The following is a 20,355-nucleotide window of genomic DNA, read 5'->3' as shown; positions in this document are numbered from 1 at the left end:
ATGAGTATAATGGACTTGCTTTTTGGAATGCAAGTGAAAATGAGGCAGGACAATCATACTCTTAACTAACAGTAGCTATCCTGCAAACGTCTGTCCCTGGTGTTCCCCAGTCAATGAAGTGCTTCTTGAGTTATTAAAGATTTGTACCAGGTGCTGGTTTCTATGTTATGCATCTCTAAAGAGGCAAGCTGGTACTACAATGAGCCCTTTAAAGACTAGACCATAGCTTTTTCCTTCTTTTAATATGCTGCATCCTGATTTTTTTGGAATTGTCATTGGATGCTCAAAACAATTTCAAGCTAAAGAATTACAGGAACTAGATCTTTTTTTGACAGCTGCCATTCAGAAGCAGAGTAGAAATGATTGTGGTTTGTTACCTAAATATTTTTGTTAATAGAAATTGTAGTCATTGTGTCTTTTCTGAAAATTTTCCTACCCAAGGAAGAATTTGGAATCAAAAGCAAGTACTTTTGAAGGAGAAGTTCTTTATGGGTTGCTGGAAATGTTGCTGGAAATTCACTGAGTCAATACTACCAGATATGGAGAGTTACATTTGGGCTACAGCTTGTATAAGAAATTCCTATCCTCTAGCTTACAAATCTCCTTCTAAAAGAATACACACTAAGTTAACTGAGCACTTAATATATTGGGTTTTCTCCTTAGTTTCTTTTTTTTTTTAAATAAATTTATCATGCAGTCTTTTCTTAATGACTTCTCAAAACTTTGCCATAATTCCTTTGCCAGGCTTCCTAATCTGACAGAGACTTTGATGAATCTGTTTTTATTTGCTATTTCAGTAGACTAAAAATTCAGACCACACTAAGAAAATTGCTTAGACACCCTCACAGCAGAACATGTATGTACAGTGGAAGAGAAAAGATGGCTGGTTCCTTCTGTAGTAAATGTTTGAAATGTGTATGCACGTCAGTGTTTTGCACACTGCTTGCACATGCAGAATTTATTTTTTCTCCTGCTGTGAACTGCAGGAGGGTTAAGGTACCTGCACCCTTCTGTCCTCAGGCAGGAACACAAGGAGACACTGGGCACACATGCCACAGTGCCGCTGGCCCGTCTCGGACCTAGGAGCACTGGTGCCCGTATGTACAACACACCTCAAAGAACAGTGGTTTAGTAGAGAGAGATAAAGATCTATTCTTCAACCATATCCATGAGGCCATGAGAACTTTTCCAGCTGTGTAGTTCTTGAATGTAATAAAGGAGATTTAATCTTGAAAATGCAGGTTGTTTTCAGAATCCTAAAGCTATTTCCTATAAGTGTGTTATTGTTAAAATATAACAGAAGTTTTGTAAATAACTAGAATGCTTGTCAGCGACAAACTGGATGTAATAGGAAGCGTGCTGAGTTATGATAATGTGACTCATCCTCAGAATATTGTTCAAACTGTTACTAATTGTATGTTGTGTTACTAATCACACATCAACCACTGTTTTCTGGACTGCTCAAGTATAGAGCTCTTCTATGCTTACACAGATCGCTCAAGAAACACATACTCAAGCTTTCTCTCCTCAGATGGACCAGCTGTTGGTTAAGATACAATTAAAAAAAGGGAAACATTCCTTAAGGATTAGACTGTGTAGTGTGGAATTACATGGACCAATAATCATGTAGATTAAAACCTTCCAGATTATTTAATGTTTAACGTCTGGTTGCTGGTTCTTTGGTTTTGTTTTAATAGATGGCCTAACGAGGTAGCCCTGAGCAAGCATGTAGTAACTATGCAGTTGCCAGATGTTTTTTGTTTGTGTTCTTTTTCTTCCCCTTTAAAAAGCAATCTGCCCGTGCCATTACATTAAAAGTGAGAGACGAGTTCCCTCTAGTGGAACACAGGATCTTTTCCTGCTCATATCGTCAGCTGAAAGAAAGGCTGATCCTGGTGGTAGCTTCTCTTGACTCAAGGTGCTGTGAAAGCTGCTTCATGTGTTTTGGACAGCAAGGAACAGCTGATGTTCTGATGTGGATCATAGTTTATCAAACTGTCCTTTTTTGTTTATGGCCAAGTCCTACTTGGACAGTTTTTGAATTCAGATTCATCACACCCATAACAAGTCTCTTCTATAGAACATGAGTGTTTTTCTCTTCAAAGCTGAGACCTGTGCTATGCAAATCATAAGCTTTGAGCATTAAGATATAAAATATGTGATAAACTATTTGTCTGGGATAAATACGGAGTTCATTTTTAGAAAGTGTTTAGTATGGGCATGTAACACTGTAGCTGGATAAACTGGAGCATGTGTATTTAGTCAGGAAGAGCAGTAGTGAAGTTACATTAAAAAATATTGAGGCTGCTCCAGCCCATCATTTCCTCATTTGGAAAGACTAGAGACTTTGTCCTGATAAGGCCAAAGGGGACAGGCGAGCTCCTGAATTTGTTTTGTGTGCCTTTGGAAACAAAAGCAGCTGCAGCACTGCTGACTGGCACAGGAACCAGTGATTAAGGTGATGGCTATTACTGTTGCCAGTGGTTTTTACTGTTGCTTGACTTGTGGGGAAGCTCGAATAGGGAACAGCATCCCCAGAGTTTCTTGTGTCTCTTAGTGGTGGAGAAGAGAAAGGGGAGACTAGGACAGCACCTCTGTCCTTTACTAACAAACAAAAAGCAGCGGTCTCTGTTAACTGAGAGAAGACTGAAAAAATTAGCATGTAATGCACTTTATTCAGGCAGGAGCATTGTAACTTGGCTTGAATTTTGTGAGACACACCTTGACACACCTAGACACACCTTGAATGTGTCTAGGTTTATAGGTAGACTTTGAAGACTAGGAGGGGCTTCAGTGTTAGCTGTCCATCATGTTAGGAGGTGTGGGTATGCAGATTTGTAGGGTTGGTGGGAGAACAGAGCAGGCTCAGCCCCTCTCTCCCCCCAGATATAATTTAGATTTGGTTGAATAATGGCTATTGGGATGCCATGTTCCACTCACAATAAATAACGTTTGAAACAAAGTTGAAATACACAGAAGTGAAATAAGAGTAAAGCACTAATAGTTGACTGAACTGGTAGAATCAGATAGAATTCTGTGTTATTCTAATACTGATAAAAACCTAATTGTATATTCTTGCATATGCAATCAAACCAATTCAAAAGCTAATCCTTTTTATTGTGAAGAATGTCTTGCCTCTTAAAGGAGCCATATTTGGAAGCCATTCCCTTGGTGGAGACAGTAGAGCCCTGCATATTGCTACGTTCAAACTAAACAGGGTTACTTATCCAAAGGTATGTTACAGGAACACTGAAGTTGTCATCTGGGAAAGATTACAACACTGGATGTTCTCGCCTGGATTTGATCAGAGTACTGACATGTGCTGTGAGGAATGTTGGCCGCTATTGACCCGAAGGCCTGTGAAATCCATAATGTAATTCTAATGAATGGCTTTCATATGAGTTGTAGTTTCTTTTTTGTACATCTACATGGAGTCAGTTGTAAGCGCAAACCATGTACATAAGTCTAACTGTTCAGGTGAAATAAAAAGCCTCATTGCTTGGTTCTCTTTGTTCATGGAGTCTGAATTTGAAGTTTTTCACTAAGAAGCTTAGATTAAACTGAATCAGAAAACTTTCTTTGTATTCCAATGGGAAATCTTAAGGATATTTCATTACTTAAGGAAGCATTCATATAACTTTAGGAAACTGGTATCTTTTAATCTAAAATAAACTGTAATGACAATCTATGTGTTTTCTATTTTTAGCAAAACTTTTACAGAAAAGGAATTTGTGTGGAAGAATGGGAGAGGGCAATTACAGTTGGAAAAAGACAACTCTCATAATAGGGGTTTCTTCAATGTGGAATGTTAGTTTATCTTGACTTTGGGGAAAAATTACTCTAAAATAACTGGAGAAGTAATGAACTAAACTTGTGGACAGTGGTAGAAGTACATCCACCCAATTTTTATACTGTAAAGACAGTTCATGATCTAGTGAGCAGGACTGAAATTACAGTCAAAATTGGGGTCTTTTAGTCTTTCTTGGGAGTAGATGAGGGATGTTTTAAAAGCAAGATAAAGCCTACTTAGTCATTTCAAGCAAGTTAGGTACTGGAATATCTCAGCTCTTCAGTTTGGTTGGAATACTTTGCTTGCTTTTCTGGACTGCTCTATGAACAGGTAAATATTTTGACTTTAACACAGCAGTGACCATTTTTTTCTTTTCTCTTTTCTTTGCAGTGATTCTATTCTGTATGGCAGCCCTAATATTTCCAGTAGGATTTTACATCAATGAAGTTGGAGGTCAACCATATAAATTACCCAATAACACAGTGGTTGGGTCTTCGTATGTACTGTTTGTCTTATCCATTTTCTTTACAATAGTGGGACTTCTATTTGCTGGCAAAGTTTGTTTACCTGGCTGATGAATGTCTGAACTGCAGGACTTTATTTTGGAAAAGAGCAAGACATCAGAATTGCATTCTCAGGAGGATGCCTAGATCAGACTATCAAACACTTACTGAAAAGAGGAATGCTTTGACTTGTTCTCACTATGCACTTTGGATGAAAAAAAGGAGAGCCTTTCCCATAACCAAATACAGACAACGTTGACTAATCTCCTGAGCATATTTAATGCAGTCAGGTCTGCACTGTGATAGGAACTAGTGAAGAATGCTTTACACTGAGAAGCATAATGCCCCATGTTACTGTACTCTTCCTGTTTTTAACGTCTAACGATTTGGAAGTCAAAGTATTTATGAACTTTGTGGTAGACCAGAGGGTTGCAGAAGAATTCAAGTGAGGCTGGCCTCGCTGTTTAGGAGATTAGTATTTTACATCTTCCTTCTGATGAGCAAAGCCTTTGGCACCAATGTGGATCAATCTTGCATTACTGCACCAAGAAGCCAATAGATCAAAACATGTTCTCTACATGTATGTAACAGCAAGACGACATACATCCCCTCCTCCCCCATAAGCTCTAGAAAAACACTGAGGAACATTTTAGAGGGGGATTTCTTCCTTATATTTATATAAATATATATATAAATATATATATATTTTGCTGATGCAGTATACAGTGTGTGTGTATGTGTGTGTGTGTGTGTATATACACATATATGTATATATATGTATATACACACAAATGGTTCCTGGAAAAGAACTCAGAACGCTTTGCTAGCAAAACACTGTGGTGTGCAAAACTAGAACTCAATAGAAAAAAGCCATTTCTCTGAAGGCCACATAGCTGAGAGTCTTCAGTTTACCTCATTCTTTGTAGCAGCCCTTGATTTTAACAGTTTTTGTAATAGGTACAAACAATCCCATGCCTTTCTAGGTGCAATTTTAAGTTAAGCTAAAATTCTTTTTATGGTAATTTATTTGTATATGAGGGTTGAAGGTGAGATCATGTCATACCTTAAAGTTAAAATCCTAATTTTGGGAAACTGACACTATTTAAATTATTAGCAACTGTTGTACAGAAAGTCTCTTTTTCTACTGCATTGTTACATTACCATTCATACATGTTCAAGCACAGCATTTTACCATAAATAAGTATTTCTCTAGCACATGTAAAATGCAGTGTTTAAAGTAATGCAAACACTATTCCATTGCAAAGATTAATAAACTTATTTTCATTTTGAGTATTAATTCCTCTTTAAAAAAAAATGAGCAATATAATTGTTTAAATAATATATGCCTTGTTTACTAAAGTTGTTATTTTAAATGTGGATTTAAGGGCCACCCATATTTGGAGTAACTATGCCTCACTAAAGGTAGTTTTGTTTTTCAACACAAGGATAAATCTTTGAATCCATAGATGTCATAATTCACTACTTAATCTAACCTTGCAGAAAGTACAATTTAATGTCCCAGGAAAGCTGCCTGCACTATCAGTATTTATTTTGCAGTTAATACGTGGTTTACCTGAGATTCATTATGAAAACAAAAAAATTGTACGTTTCAAGCGCTGTTCCACTGAGCTTATTAGAAGAACTGCATTGCTAAATAGACATTTTTCTAAAATGTTAGTGAAAGTGTATTTTAGAATGAGGTTGTTGTTAAAATATAATCAGCAGTTTCCAAAATAATCACTTATCTGATAAGCTTAAGTGTTTGAAAATAAGACAATTTGCACAATTCTTTTGAACTGTGTGCGATTTAGACCCTAGTGGGTCCCTGTCCTCCTCCTCCTCCACCTCTTCCCTCTCCTCCTCCCAAGGTATTTTAATACGAAAAGGTTATTTGCTGTATTAAGTATTTTTTCTTTTGACATTTTTGAACAAACTTGTCACTGGAATGCTCTATAAGTGATTTTTTTTCCAGTCAGTTCACTCACAGGTAGAAGGGAGTATTTCTAGAACACTAAATTTTTCTGAAGTATACTAATCTGTAAATAGAGCCAGGCACCTACTTGGAAGTAATGGTTTAAATATGATTTGGTTCCTAATTTAAGCCTTCATCTGCATGGGTAGTCTGAGGTCCCCAGTGATGTTGGTGGAGATAAAATGCAGGGTTCAGCTGCTGTATGTGTGTCTAAATTTTTGGTGTTATCACTGCTGTATCCTAAGCTGAAGTACTCACTAAAACTTAGATCATAAATTATGTTGAAAAAAAAAAGCTCTTCTTTTTTTCAGAAATGTTACTCTTGTAAATAGTTCTAGGAGATTTTTGTAACTGGAACACAGGTGGGGGGGGGGGGTGTCTCAGCTGCTAAGATTTCTCTCCCCCAGCTAACTTATTTCAGTTATAGTAACATCATGTATACAGTGGATTTAGGCTTAGATTAATTGGATCATCATTTAATAAAAAAATATAAACACTTATCTTGGAGCATACCCAGACTGTGGCTGGCTGGCTGGAAATTTCTCTGATCTGCCAATGCTATTGCTATGAATTATTAAATGATAGCAGAGATTTAACTGGCAGATTGTTTGATTAAATATTTGAGCATTTTAAGTCCAGAAATAGATGCAGCCATCTGCATTTAAAAAAACCCACCCAGTAATTGAAGAGACAGCTGTCAACAGTTGCTTTTAATAAGGTCACTAAGTACTATATAGTACAGTATTAATTTATAGCAGAAAATCATATCTTGTAAACTGTATATAAAACACTGTTTTATGGTGCAATCATTTGTCAAACTTACGTCTGTTACTTTTGTTTTAAAGTTGTGTGCATTCTTTTCATACCTAAGAGCATCACTGTAAAATCTGCTGAAGACTATTTATAGGTTTTATTTGCACAAGGTTTTGTTTTAAACTACAGGAAGTTCGTATTGAACATGCCTAAACATCTGTAGACTTTTTCAGTTCATGAAAAGCAAATGTTTCCATATGAATCTTCTCCAAAGGTAATCCCACATTTGTGTTGAGTGTTTACATAAACCTTTCTGATTCTGCCAGCCATTATTTTTAACTTTTTGAAGGACAGCTCATTTCATGCGTCACTAGAGGTTCTTCTTTAGTCTTTTGCTTCAAAATTCCCCAAAAGGTTTGATGTCCCATCATAATGTACTTTGTGCACACTTTGTTGTTTATTTGGCTAACAAAATGTAAGATCAGAAACTTAAAATACCTTCAGAAGGAAAACTAGCTAATTTGTCTGTATAAATCTTATCGTTGAGCTCAGCTGAAATAATCGCCTGGAAGCTGTTTGTCTCAGACCTGGGGAGGATGTGCTTCTTTTGAACACACCAGTCTAACCACTTAACATCGTTTTCCGTTGTTATTCTTACTGGCGAGTGATACCAGTTTTCCAAAGATGCTGGTAGTGTGCAACACCACCTGAGCCCCATCCTGTGGCTGAAGTAAAGCCACCAGATTAGGGCCCTCCTGTCATACCTGTGTTTCAGAGCCGTTGTTTAACCACTTCAGAACACAACTGTAGATTACTGTTTGCCCCAACACACACACAAAAAAATGAAAGCTGTCCTTTAAAACCTTTGTGAAGGATGAAAATAATGAAGGAAATGGTGTCTGCAAGCGGGTTGTCCTGCCTGGGCGTCGCGTCGCTCCCCGTTCAAGGCCTGACCGTCTGTGCCCCCCGCCCCGGCCTTTACTGAGGATTGTTTTCTAATTGGTTAGAACATTTTTCGATTAATGATTTCCGAACAAATGTTAATACAAACTGTATAAAATGAACATAATTTTCTTCACTTGTATTTTTGTTATTGAGCAAGTTTATCAAAATAAATTGTCTACTAAAGCGACTGGCCCCGGCTGCGCTGACTGGAACCGGCCGCTCCCCTCGCCCTCCGGTCCCGCCTCGCGCACCTCCCGCCCATCACCGCCCTCAGGCGGCGGGAAGCCGCGCCGGCTCCGCCCGCGCCCGGTCGTTGGGGCCGGCCCGTCTCCACCGGCAACGCCGTAACACGGCGGTGCCGCCGCGCCGAGCGCGGCGTGGGGGTGGGCTGCGCCCGGGTCGCACGGGGGAAGGGTCGGGTGAGTGCCGGGAGGTGCCTTGGCCTGACGGTGCTGAGGGGGCTTGGGGGACCCTGTCACCGGCGCGGTGGCAGCCCGAGCTTTCGGGACGTGCCCAGGCTGGGGGAGGGAGGGAGGACGGGGAACGGGGTAGCCTTTCTCCCGGTGAAGTGAGTCTCTGGGGACGGGACAGGGCGGGGCGAGGTCGGGGGAGCTGAGGGGCGTTTCCCCCGTGAGGCGCGGAGAGTCTCGGGGGACGGGACGGCGCGGGGAGAGGGCTGCTCTGACAGCCGCTGGTGAGCTGAAGGGCACGGGGGGCTGGGAACGGAGTGAGGCGGCGGAGCCCGCCGAAGTGAAAAGCAGGATTTTATGATCGTTTTTGCTCTGGTTTTATTGCCTAAACCCGAGGGGCAGCTCACCTACACGCCTCCATCCCCATGTCTCACAGCCCGGTTGTCTCCAGCTGCCTGCCCCCTTGCTCCCGCCGCGGCTCCCACTCGCCCGGAGAGCTTTGGGTTTTGCTTTGGTTAATCTTTTTTTCTGGTTGAGCTGTGTAGCTAGTCTCCCAGCAGCTGTACATACATATAATTAACTGCATAAAATCCCTTAACAAATAGCTCTTGCAGAATAGTTCCTAAATGTGTTTTCTGTAGATGGATAACTGTAACTTCCCTTTGCAGCTGTCTTTTTAATTTGCTGTTGTCCCACATGCAATGTAATTATAATATAAATTGCTGACAATATTAATAGCATTTTTAATAGTGTATATTCCTGAGGATTTAAGCTTTTTACTCTACTAGTGTGTCTTTTTGCTTTTTTTAACAAGGCTAAATCTGATCATATAACAGATACACATATCAGGAAAATGGCACAGTTGTTGGACAACGATGAGTTTTTGGAAAAAGTTGGGTAAGGATACTGTTACAAAATCTTGTTGGGACTTCGTAAGTAGATATAGAGTAAATAACTGTAGCTTGTATAAACTATGTACTATGTCCCTTCAAAAGATTTATCATATATCAAATGGAATGTGTAAACGAATGCCAAAATATAAACCAGTTCCTACAGAAACAACTTGTAAAGACTTTATGACAACACAGGAATATTATGGGTAATGAAGTCATTCCATACAATTCATTGTCTTGTAGGGTGAGCACAAAATCCAGTCTACAGTGTCATCATCCACCACGTCAAGATTTTACTATGTCTCATCTAGGACCAGATAATGGATTGCTGGTAAAGCATATCAACAAGACACAAGATCTATTGGTAGGTGAGTTTTCCTGCTAAATGGAGCATCTAGAAAAGTAACACATACCCACTATAAATACAGGGTGGGGAATAGACAATTGATATGTTTCCTTACATATATTTGCATATACACACAGACAATTTGATAGATATAATCACTAAAGTCATGAAACTACATACAGTTTCTCTGCAGAGAGGAATCTGTCCGTGAACAAATCAGGCAAAACAATAAAGGCAGATCAACTGTCGATACTGCATTTTTTCTTTAGAAAAGCAGAAGACGACATATATCCCTTTGAACTCTGTGAAGCGGGTTTTGGAGATGCTTAATTTTTAATTCTTTCCCTCTGGTAAATCACTGGGGTATTTCTTTTATTTCTTTTACTGAACTCTCTTATTTCTTGTCTTCCTTCTTATCTCCTCCAAACTAAGCTCTCCTTCCCATTCCTTTAGCTCACCATCTGAGGGTATTCTGAAACCTTTTCCTTTGCATCCCACATCCCACAAAAGAGTATGCCAGTACCTAAAATTATGCTGTTCTTGGATATGCACTGCCTACCAGCAGCCATCCTTAGGATTTGTATTTTTGTCACATTTGAACAGCACATTTCATTTCTCACACTGCATTTAATTTTTTCTTATTTGATCTATAGAGAGTACAAATGAAGAAAATACAGTCTAAAAAGGTGCAAACCACAGAAGAGTGGCTAAGAAACTACAGTTTAGAATCCTTGCAATTAACATTACAGCATCTGATAAATGAAGGCAATATTGTTTTGTAAGTGCAACACTGCCCTTTCTTTAGTCAGTCCTAATTTGTGTGCATCTCTGATGCTAATTATGCATAGTGTTCCAGGAATTCAAGAAATGATGTTGAAGAGATAGAGTTTACAGAAGAGACTGTTACCGATTTTGAGTCCAGACTTTCTGAGTAAGTATCCATCTTGTTTATGATTTTGATGTGTAACTGATTCTGTATCCCCATCCCCCATGATTACAGGTACTGCCTTAAATCTTAATTTGTTGTCTCTCGGAACTTCAGAGTATCTCAGTATTAAATCCTTTCTGCTGAGATTTAAGGTAGGTGATAATTACTTGTCACTACAGCTGAGGTTTTTTTATTTTTTTAATGAAGATGCCTGCCAACCAGGTTTTGAACTGAAGCAGTTAGTTAATTTTAGAAAGGCAGCTAGTGAATAGTTGAGTTTTCACAGGTAATACTGCATATTTGCACGTTATGTTTACTGTAACTTGGGTTAGTTTCAAGTCATGGATCTAGTCATGATATGTGGAAGTTAAAAGTTTTCTAAGTGAATTTTAAATTTATAAGATCAAGGAAACTTAAATTGGGGAAAACATTCAATGAATAGGTTCAATAAGCTGTAGAGTAATCATAATTTTTTTGCTGGTCCTCACAATACTTGTTAGGCTGTTCCTAGGAGTGCCACTACTTCAGCATACCTCAGTGTGTCAGTCATGAAGATTCAGAATCTTCAGAAGGTCCACCTTCAGTACGTGGTCCCTGCGCCATCTAAGCAAACTGTCTGCAAATCTGGTTTAGAAAAGGAGTAGCTTTTGTGTTTTGAAAAAGCAAAAAGGTTTTCCCCTTTTGAAATGTTGATTTAAACTTTCTGTTCACCAAGTTGTAAAAACTATGCACATGGTATTAAAAATAAGTTGGTTGAAGTAAAACAGTTTTAGAGGACAGCAAGCACTTTGTTTTACCTCAGGTTATACCTATTTTGAAATGAAATTGTTGAAAGCTGTGCTGCAGTTAGTCTGGCACTTCAGTGAGTGTGCTGCCTTTCAATCACAAGGTTATATTTCATGAGTGTCTTAAGCAATAGTGTAGTTTATATTAAATCCATCTCCTGAAAATAACCTGTGTGTGATGAACTAAACTCAGTTTTGCCTGAACTTCTGTTGTTCACACATACACATGGTGAATACCCCTCTCTTATCTCTGAACAGAATAAGCCAGCAACTGATGAGAAAATATTTCAGTGATCCAGTTTTTCAGACAGCTACGTACCTAATCAGTCAAACAGCTTTAGGGGAAGAAGTATTTAAATGGTTAGCCCTGCAACCACCAGTTGTATGAGAACACTGAAAACAGTATTTTTAAAAGGTGATTTTGCATCTGTGAGAAAAAGGATGTGATGAAGACAAATGGTTGAATGTTACATTGATACACAATGCAAGAGAATGCCTTAGCTAAATGTGTGCTATGCCTTTTGTCAGAGTGATTGAACTGTATCAGCACCAAGTTCAGTGGCTGTTGCAGGACAGCAGAAAGGTAACTTTAACTTTGCAGTATATTTTTAGAATGGAATTGTATATGGCATTGAAGAATAAATTAACTTTTGAATACTAGTGAAAAGTGGCTTCTAGAAAGCTTATGTATTTTCATTATTTACTGTGAGTTACACATCATGTGCAGTGATACTTATCTTGATAATTGATTATTTTTCTTGATCTTTCTTTGGTATGTAGTTTTCTGCTTTCTAGATCTGGTCTTTTTCTTTCCCTTAGCAATCTTAATCATTAGGACCTCAGCGTGATTTAAACAGGAGCAGACAATGATGAACTTAACCTCTGACTGGCGTGGAGCTGTCTTGTAGTCCATTGTGCCCTCTCTTGCACAGCTGGTTAATCACTTATTGTGCCTAGCAGTGCCAATGCTCAGGAATGAGAAAGGGACATAACTCCCTCTCAAAGGGAATAGAGAAAGAAGCAGCATTCGAAAATCTACCTTCTACAAAGTTGCTTGATTTAACCTGAAGGAGATGCTGTAGACAAAGTTATTTTTTTATCCTCTCAAATAATAAATAGGTTGTCTTGGGAAGGAGGGAATATGATTCACTGGTAAGGATAAACTGGGAGATAGTAGTCCTCTCTTTTTCTTTTTTTTTTTTTTTCCTTGGCTTTGTCACTGTGTCATCTTTATGCTAAAAAGCTTAAAGTGAAAATAAATACCTAATATTTGATTTTAAAATGGTGTTGTACAGGATAAACAGTAATATTTTTAAACTTTAGATAAGCTTTGTATTTACAATGACTTTTCTCTTTTAAGGTATTTGGCCTTATAAAAGGAACCAAAGTTGGACTTGTGGCTGATGTGTCTCATATGAGTTCCGGACCTAGACTGCTGGATTTTCAGAAGGATCTTTTGGTAAGTAATAATAAAGCAGACTTTGGCAATTATAACATACTAATCAAGCTTTTGTATAACTACAAGCCAGGAACTAAGTAGAAGAATATCTGCTTAAATTCATAATATACACTACAATAGAAGTTTTCTTTTGTAGAAAAGTATGTTTTAAATGTCTTTGAAAGTGTAGTCTTTGTTAATGTCTCAAACAAACTCCAGTATGTACTATAATAATAATACTTTCCTTATTAGTATTTGGAAGTTTCTCAATTCTTGTACCAGCATTCTGCATGGAATAAACTTGCCTAACAGAAACAGCTGTAAGAGCTAGAACCAAGTTGTACATAGAGCTATTTATAGTAAATATAGTTTCCTTATGCCTTTATGTTTTGTCACAACAAGGCACACTTCACAATTTCAGTCTGAACCTCGGTGAGTTAATCACTTCCTGAAGTCCCAAAAGAAACTTGTCCTTTATTGTGCTCTTTAATTTTATACTTTTTTAAATTTTAAATTTTAATTTTAAACTTTTTTAGTAAGGAAGGAAGATACAATGTAGCTGTTTTACTATCTAACTTTGAAACTTTGTACAATTTCATTTCCTGCATTCAGAAATTATTTAAAATCAATTTATATTATCTGCAGTTTTCATTTGTGTGTTTTATTTAAAACTCCTTCAAGAAAACTTTATTTCCACATAGTCTGGTTTGCTTAGCCTTAACACCTGAACTATTGTTTAGCCCTGTCCATGAATATGTATTAAACATTTTTTAGTAATTGCTTGGTGGGTGAATATGTCCATTCTAGATCAGTATGTTGTTTCATGTGCTCGTCAACTGAAGAGGAAAACTGATACCAGTACAACAAATATTCCCTGCCTCCTGCCCCATTAACAAATTGGCTGGATTACCATAGGTTTGCAGGTTTTGTCTCTGTACTTCTTACCAAATATTTGAATTTGTATGACTTTTTTTTGGAAGCTTTTCTCTGTGGTAGCTGAAAATACTACTGTCAACTATTTTTAGGAAATTACTATTTCTATTCTTTTACATAATAACCCTACTAGAAGCACCATGGATAGTAATGCATTAATAATTTTTTATTTATTAGTGCTTAATAGATGAACAGCTATGTTATAAGAAGCAATTGTACTGCCTCTCATTCAGTACAGAAATTTCACCTCTGTGGGAGAGTCCAAAAAACATCAATGTTCATGTGTAAGTAAGTTCGCTTTTCTGAAAAATAAAGATATTCAAAGAAGGTCTCCATTTAATTAGAGCAGTCTCTTGTAGATAATAAATAGTGTTTTTCATCTTGTGACTGTGGTGATTTGTAAGAGGGGAAAAAACCCAATGAATTTTAAGTGCAGTCAGTGATTTCAAGCTGGTTGTTCATGCATAAAATATCTTAGCAGCTCTGATGGTTTGTAGTAATCTTCATGATCTATCTTATTTAGCACCTGCACATTAAGTCTACATATTCCTTCCCCCCCCCCAGGCTACACGAAGCAAGACAGTGGATACAACAGCTGGAGCCTGGTCGAGGCTGCAATTTGCTGAAAGCCTTAAAACATGTCCTTATGATGAAAGAACTGAACTCTCTGGTTCTTATTGTAGGAAGCTGGTAAATTCATTACCCGTCCTAACAACCAGCTTTAACTTGGATACAGAATTGGTACAAGAGTTTGAACTTGATACAAAAATGAATGGAAACTTTAAAATCCAGGTTGTATGTGGTTTTTAGTTCATGCCACTGAATTCCTTTATTTCTTCCCCTTTTTACTATTTATAAATCTTCTCTTTTCTGATATGAAGTTATGTTTTTCCTTTGCAGATCAGTTATCACAGTAATCCATTGAGACTCTGCTAGCTCTAATGTTACATCAATAAAAATCCTTCAGCATCATTAAGGATGTCACTGAAAGGGTCCACACCTTTGGGAAGAGTAGATGATGAGCTAGATTTTGTTGTAAAATAGCATTAAGCATTCAAAGATAGTCTTCTGTCTGTCATCTTGGTGCTGATGGAAAACTTAAAATGTCTGATTAAATAAATGAAACGAGGCTGAGATTAGATAAATTATGGACAAATTCTACAGTTTTACTGTCATTGATTGAAAACTTGCAGTACTGGAGTCAGGATTACAAGAAAAAGACTACAGTAAGGATTCTGGGAGTGTTACAGTACTCCTAATTTATTAATTGTATTTATTTTAAATGTGTAAAAAAGGGATGGTGTAAGCTTGGCAAGCTTGATATTTAGGGTGATTGAGATTACATTTCAGCTAACTTACTGAACACACAGTGTTCAGTTAAAAGGTTCCAAGTTTTGCTTAGGTCTGCTTTGAACAGAAAGCTAAAGTTTTTAGTATGTGCAAGTGAAAACTTCCTTAATTTCTGTCCCTGGCAGAAGTGTGGCTGGAAGGAAAGATTTTTACTAGCCATGAAGAAGCATCAAAACTCAGGGAATGAAAGCTGTGTGGGTTGCTAAGTTCTAAACACAAAGCAAAGTTTTACTTTCTTCAGTGCCTTTGGAAGACAATGGACTTCCTTACATACAGTTGAAGATCTGAGTTGAAAACTTTTCTATCATGGTTTGTCACAGGGGGCAAAACCACAATTCCTGATTTGTAGCTTCCAGGGCTAGCAAGGAATAATTTAGAACATTTCATCAACAAGCTGTTATGAACTGGAATAGAATCTTAGTGCTTTTATTATCATGCAGGTTTTCAGGACAGAACCAAACCCCAGTAGTGGTACCTCAGTAATTGTTGAAAGAGGGAGAAGAGGTGAAGTTATCCTAAATAACTGGATTACGTTCCCATGATTTGTTATTTCTTTCCCACTTAGTTTTCTTCCCTGTCTTCTTCAGTATGGCTTTTTTCCCCCATTTGATTACTGCCATTGTTAATAGCTTTTTCCCCCTTATTTATTTATTTATTTATTTATTTATACCAGCCCTGATCAGTCTTTGGAAATATTGTCTGACTATGCTCAGCAGTGTATGCTGGGCAGAAAACTACAGATTCATGCTGTTACATATGATTGCAGCAATCCTGCTTCTCTTGTAAGTAATTGTGTTAATACTTACTTCCTTAAGTGTCCTGACATTTGTTTCCTATTCAGCTGCAATGTCTTCTCTCATAAACTCAGAGGGAAGCTAACCTACTCATTAAGTTCTTGATTTAGAGTTGTATTTTCTTTAGAGCACATTTACACACATGAAAAAAATTGTTTGGAGCATTCATCTTGGTTCATACCAAAGCCAGAAGTGGCAACCAAGTGGTGTTGACAGACTTGGCAGCTGAAGGGAAGCACTTATTTCCAGATAATCATCTTCTGTGTTTACAGAGAAGACTTTGGGGCTAAGAGCTCTTTTGCAGGTGAAAGCAGAAAAATAGGGGACTTCAGGTAGGCAATATTGCAGTAAGGACAAGTGGGTAGGGAGAGGGATCATAGGAGAAAGGCAAGGACTTGGGAGTGAGATCATACAAGTATGGCAGTGTCTGGGACAGGAATATTTTTGTATGGAATAACATCAGTGCAAGACCTAGCAGCCCTGCTCAAATTACAGTGTTGATCACGAGCAATGGTTTGGATGTTAGCAGTGACTGCCTGAAGTAAGAGGAGGACAGAAGGATAACCAGTTGCTTTTGATTAGCTTCTGCTTAGAAACTTGTTTTTAGGTGTTGATTGCTTGTTTAAGCTTTTCCCTAAGGCATGTAGTGACTTAAGTGGCAGGGAGGACTCGTTTGAAATCCTGGTTTGAAGAGAAGGTTGGATGCAATAAGGGTATTGCAGTTGTGGGGAGAAGGATTGCAGTGGTAGATGGTAGGAGAGAAGGAGATGGGAGAGGTGAAAAAAGCAGCAAAGGATTTAAGAGGTAATTGTGGGCAGGGAAAGGATAGCCTAATATTTATACTTGTAGACTTTGGTGATATGCCTTTGATGTGACTAGCACAAACCTGCCTTCAAAGAAAGAGAAAGTGACTGGCATTTTAACAAAAGGTGAATTAACTTAACTCTTATTGCCCATTTTGTAAATTTCTTTACTGAGTTAGTTTTTTAGCTATATTAAAATAAGACTGGTAAGAACAATGGAAACATAATTACTTTGACTTTCTCACCAAAGATACCTCAAAGATTCTTTCTCTATCTCTAATTGAGAATTGAATACCAGCAACCCATGTTATCAAAAGAGACTAAAGTATCTATTTTTCAAAGTAACTATTTTACTATCAAATCAAAGTAACTCTTTTTCTTCCTATTTATATATGTAGGCAGTTCTAAAGAACCTTGCAGAAGCTGTAAGAGGCTGTTATCATTGCTACTCTTCAAAGGGAGAGGTAGGTGACAGCTAGAAAGGCGTAGCATTTTTCTCTCTTTTTGATGATCCTTCACTTTGAGAAGGTAAACTAATTATCATCTGAGTAGAAGTTTATAGCAAGACCTGGTGCTGAAAGTCTCTGTCATAGAAGTGCTGAGGATGTGGTCAATAAACCTGTGGTTAGTTCTTTCTGCAACTGAAAATGCTTTCCTAAAAGCGTAATAAATTTTGCAGATATTGTTCACTGACTTAAAGCTGATGAATAGGATGAAAGCAGTGGCTTATTGTAGACCAATTTAAAATAATAAAATAATAAATAAATAATGTATTGCTTATAAAATTATGAATAATTTATATGCAGTGCATTAGATACATTTACACTCAATTCTGCTATGCCAGGCAGTCTTGTATAGATGTATGCATATCAAAGTAAGAAAGCTGTGTTTGGTTGGTATTTGAATAGTAGTTAACTTATTTTTCCCCCTTTGTTTTTATATGTACAGAATTTTGATAGCAGTGATGTTCATCTGCTACTTCAGGAATCCCAGAAGGCTAAGGACCTACTCAAGATCATCAAACAGACTTTTCAAAGAAGAATTGGTGGCTCACTTATTAGTAGAATAGCAGATGTATGCATCTTTTTATTTTCATATGTACTTTGAGGTATCAAGGTAGAAGTTTTTAGTGTTCACAATATGAAAAAAAATTATATGATTAATCCAGTATTTTGATAAGTGGGCTTTGAATATTATGTATTGGCCATCCATTGTAAGAGCAAATTAAGGCCACAACCAGTAAAGGAGATATTTTGCTAGACATTCTCCAAAATGCAGCAAGTTTTATAAACCAACTAAAATGCGACAAAAAGAACATTGTACCATGATCATAATGGAAATCTAAGAGAATTGCTAACCTAACTGCATGCATGATCATTTAAATGAAGTTCCAACAGTCCTTTAAATTGATAAAAAGATACTTACTCCTACCTGAATAAGGTGGACACTTAAATCAATTGCAAAATCATAAGGGCTTGTCTAGATCCATTGCTAGTGTTGAAGTCAGGAAGCTACAGTCTGTCTGTTACACATCTGTCTCTGTGTTGGTCCTATCTTATCATGAGGATTTGGCACCATTTTTTCTGTAACAATTGTCTTGGTAATGTTTCTATTTTTGTGCCGTATTTGACCAACATACCAGAGGTTCTTACCTTGTTTGTCTTTTCTCCAATAAAATAACTTCTAAGTGCTCTTGATGAAATATGGATAAGGAAGAAAAAGAATCTCCTGAAAAGAATTTCTGTGGAGTGTTTGGATAATTTCTAGTTCTGCTTTGATCTGGTAGAGAGATTATTTACTCATGTATGTCTTTCACCTTGTGCACATAGTCTTAAGTGCAAATGTGCATCTCTCTTTTGCCTTATTCTCATATCTATACTTTCTAGGGGCCTGGAAGTTTAGAAAGTGACTGAATTGATCTATGGTTGCTAAACTCAAATGCTAAAAATTTGGCAGCACTGTTTTACAAATCTGTGAGGAATTTTTTTCTTAACAAAATAGTCTGCTCTCTGTCACAACTACTGTAGGCAGCTGTGTGAGGTGGACAAGTCTGATCTGAAAGAGGGACTGAAAGCTTCTACTGGGTATCCTTGCGTATCTGGTCATCTGACCTGAGACATTCCAGACAGGAGGCAAACTGGTCATTTGTGAATAATATTTCTAATTTTGTTTCCCCTCATCCTCCCTATTCCGTACATACAGAATTCTTTCATCTCTCTTCCAACCTCATAATTACTAAGAACCATGTAGACTACATATGGAGCAGAAGTCATCCTGAAAGGACTTAGAAGGTCCTATATCACCAAATAAAACCATGTCATTTCAGTAACTTACTAGTCAAACCTCTATGAAAACCATTTCCACAAACTTCTGTCCATTCATAAAATAAAGGTCTCTTACCCCTTTTTGAAATAAAGGAATTCTAGTGCCCCATCAGAGTTTTTGTTGACTTGTTTCCATTGGTGTGAATGAAGGTAAAATGTGGTTCATTTGACTCTGTGCTCGGTGCAGGTCGAAAATGGAGCAGTTGAGATTTGATCTGTGTGTATCGAAGATCCTTTTCCTACTTGCTTTTCTTAGAGAAATGATTGTTTTCATGCCAGTATGTATAACCATGATGTTTTAATTTCCCTGCGGGTTTTTGCATTGTGGCAAGCACAGTGAAGTTAATGGAACATTGTCCCCCAAAACCTATTTTTAGGAGGACCAATGACAGCTATTTTCAAAGTATTTTGCTGTTGAAATCCCAGCACTTTGGTGAACATAAGTAAAACTAATATTCCATGCTGGATATTTTGGATTGAGGGTAAAAAAATTATGCTAAAACTTGCAAGAGTTTTTCTTAAAATCTGTTTTAGGTTTCCACAGAATTTGCAAATGCAGCACCTTCCAACTTCTTACTAAAGCCTCCAAAGCACAAAGGACCGTTAGTTATTCAAACACCATGCATCCTGGCCAAAACCTCAACAGACTGGTTAAAGACAAATGGATTGAAAGGTAGCACAGAAAGAAAAGTTTAACAGGCATGAAACATGAATTAAAGACAGAGCATGTGTTTTATTTAATTTCTTTGTTCCTTGCTATAGCTAAAAAGTTAAACCTGTATCAAGTTTTGGCTCCCAATGCTTTCTCTCCCGTGGAAGAATTTGTACCTATTCTTAAAAAAACAGTATCATCAACTCTACATGAAGTAAGTGATGGGGTCCCTTTCTTTTTCTTGTTTTTTGTTTTTGTATTTTTCCTATTGCTACATTTTTCTAATTAAAATCAGTAAGTTATAAGTTAGTGAAATTTTACAGGCTTTAACTGAAATTTGAGTCATAGATTCAAATCAGATATTATGCCATTCTTAAGAATGATTCAGGAAGGAATTCCATGTTAGTGTAGCTTATATAGGCTTCTGTAAACACATAACTGTATTATTTATCCTTCTAGAAAGTGATGATGCAGTTTGAATGGTATGATGGAACTGTGAAAAATATCCACGTTGACCTGCCAGTATTATACAGCTATCAGGTGAGTTGTCTATAGTGATGTGGCCTTGTCAGGCTAGATTACCATCTAATTATTCCACATTAATTGTCCTGTCATGTAAGTACAGCAGGGATTCATGTGGAGACAGCTGTCCATGTAAGTCTGCAGTGATCTGGTCAGACTTGGGACCCAGATTCTTATGGTAGTGAGGAAGGAGGCTAAGTAAGAGAAAGAGTCA

General features: G+C 37.5%; 2 protein-coding genes across 2 annotated transcripts in view; both read left to right on the top strand.

The window, feature by feature from the left end:
- Window positions 1–8,136, top strand: part of MOSMO (modulator of smoothened) — a 33,281-nt gene extending 25,145 nt beyond the window's left edge. The window contains exon 3 of the mRNA XM_075514963.1: window positions 4,181–8,136. Within this exon, the coding sequence (XP_075371078.1) occupies window positions 4,181–4,365 (185 nt within the window). The 3' untranslated portion in view covers window positions 4,366–8,136. The remainder of the gene's footprint in view (window positions 1–4,180) is intronic.
- Window positions 8,137–9,425: 1,289 nt separating this feature from the next.
- Window positions 9,426–20,355, top strand: part of VWA3A (von Willebrand factor A domain containing 3A) — a 33,985-nt gene continuing 23,055 nt past the window's right edge. Inside the window, exons 1-13 of the mRNA XM_075514663.1 lie at window positions 9,426–9,634; window positions 10,266–10,390; window positions 10,469–10,543; window positions 11,854–11,908; window positions 12,686–12,784; window positions 13,874–13,980; window positions 14,261–14,386; window positions 15,720–15,828; window positions 17,042–17,107; window positions 17,592–17,717; window positions 19,502–19,640; window positions 19,730–19,833; window positions 20,079–20,159. Coding sequence (XP_075370778.1) covers window positions 10,275–10,390; window positions 10,469–10,543; window positions 11,854–11,908; window positions 12,686–12,784; window positions 13,874–13,980; window positions 14,261–14,386; window positions 15,720–15,828; window positions 17,042–17,107; window positions 17,592–17,717; window positions 19,502–19,640; window positions 19,730–19,833; window positions 20,079–20,159 — 1,203 coding nt within the window. The 5' untranslated portion in view covers window positions 9,426–9,634; window positions 10,266–10,274. The remainder of the gene's footprint in view (window positions 9,635–10,265; window positions 10,391–10,468; window positions 10,544–11,853; window positions 11,909–12,685; window positions 12,785–13,873; window positions 13,981–14,260; window positions 14,387–15,719; window positions 15,829–17,041; window positions 17,108–17,591; window positions 17,718–19,501; window positions 19,641–19,729; window positions 19,834–20,078; window positions 20,160–20,355) is intronic.

This window comes from Mycteria americana, chromosome 12 (genome assembly GCF_035582795.1).
Source record: "Mycteria americana isolate JAX WOST 10 ecotype Jacksonville Zoo and Gardens chromosome 12, USCA_MyAme_1.0, whole genome shotgun sequence".
NCBI classification, from domain to species: Eukaryota; Metazoa; Chordata; class Aves; order Ciconiiformes; family Ciconiidae; genus Mycteria; species Mycteria americana.
This window is presented reverse-complemented; position numbering and strand designations above follow the sequence as displayed.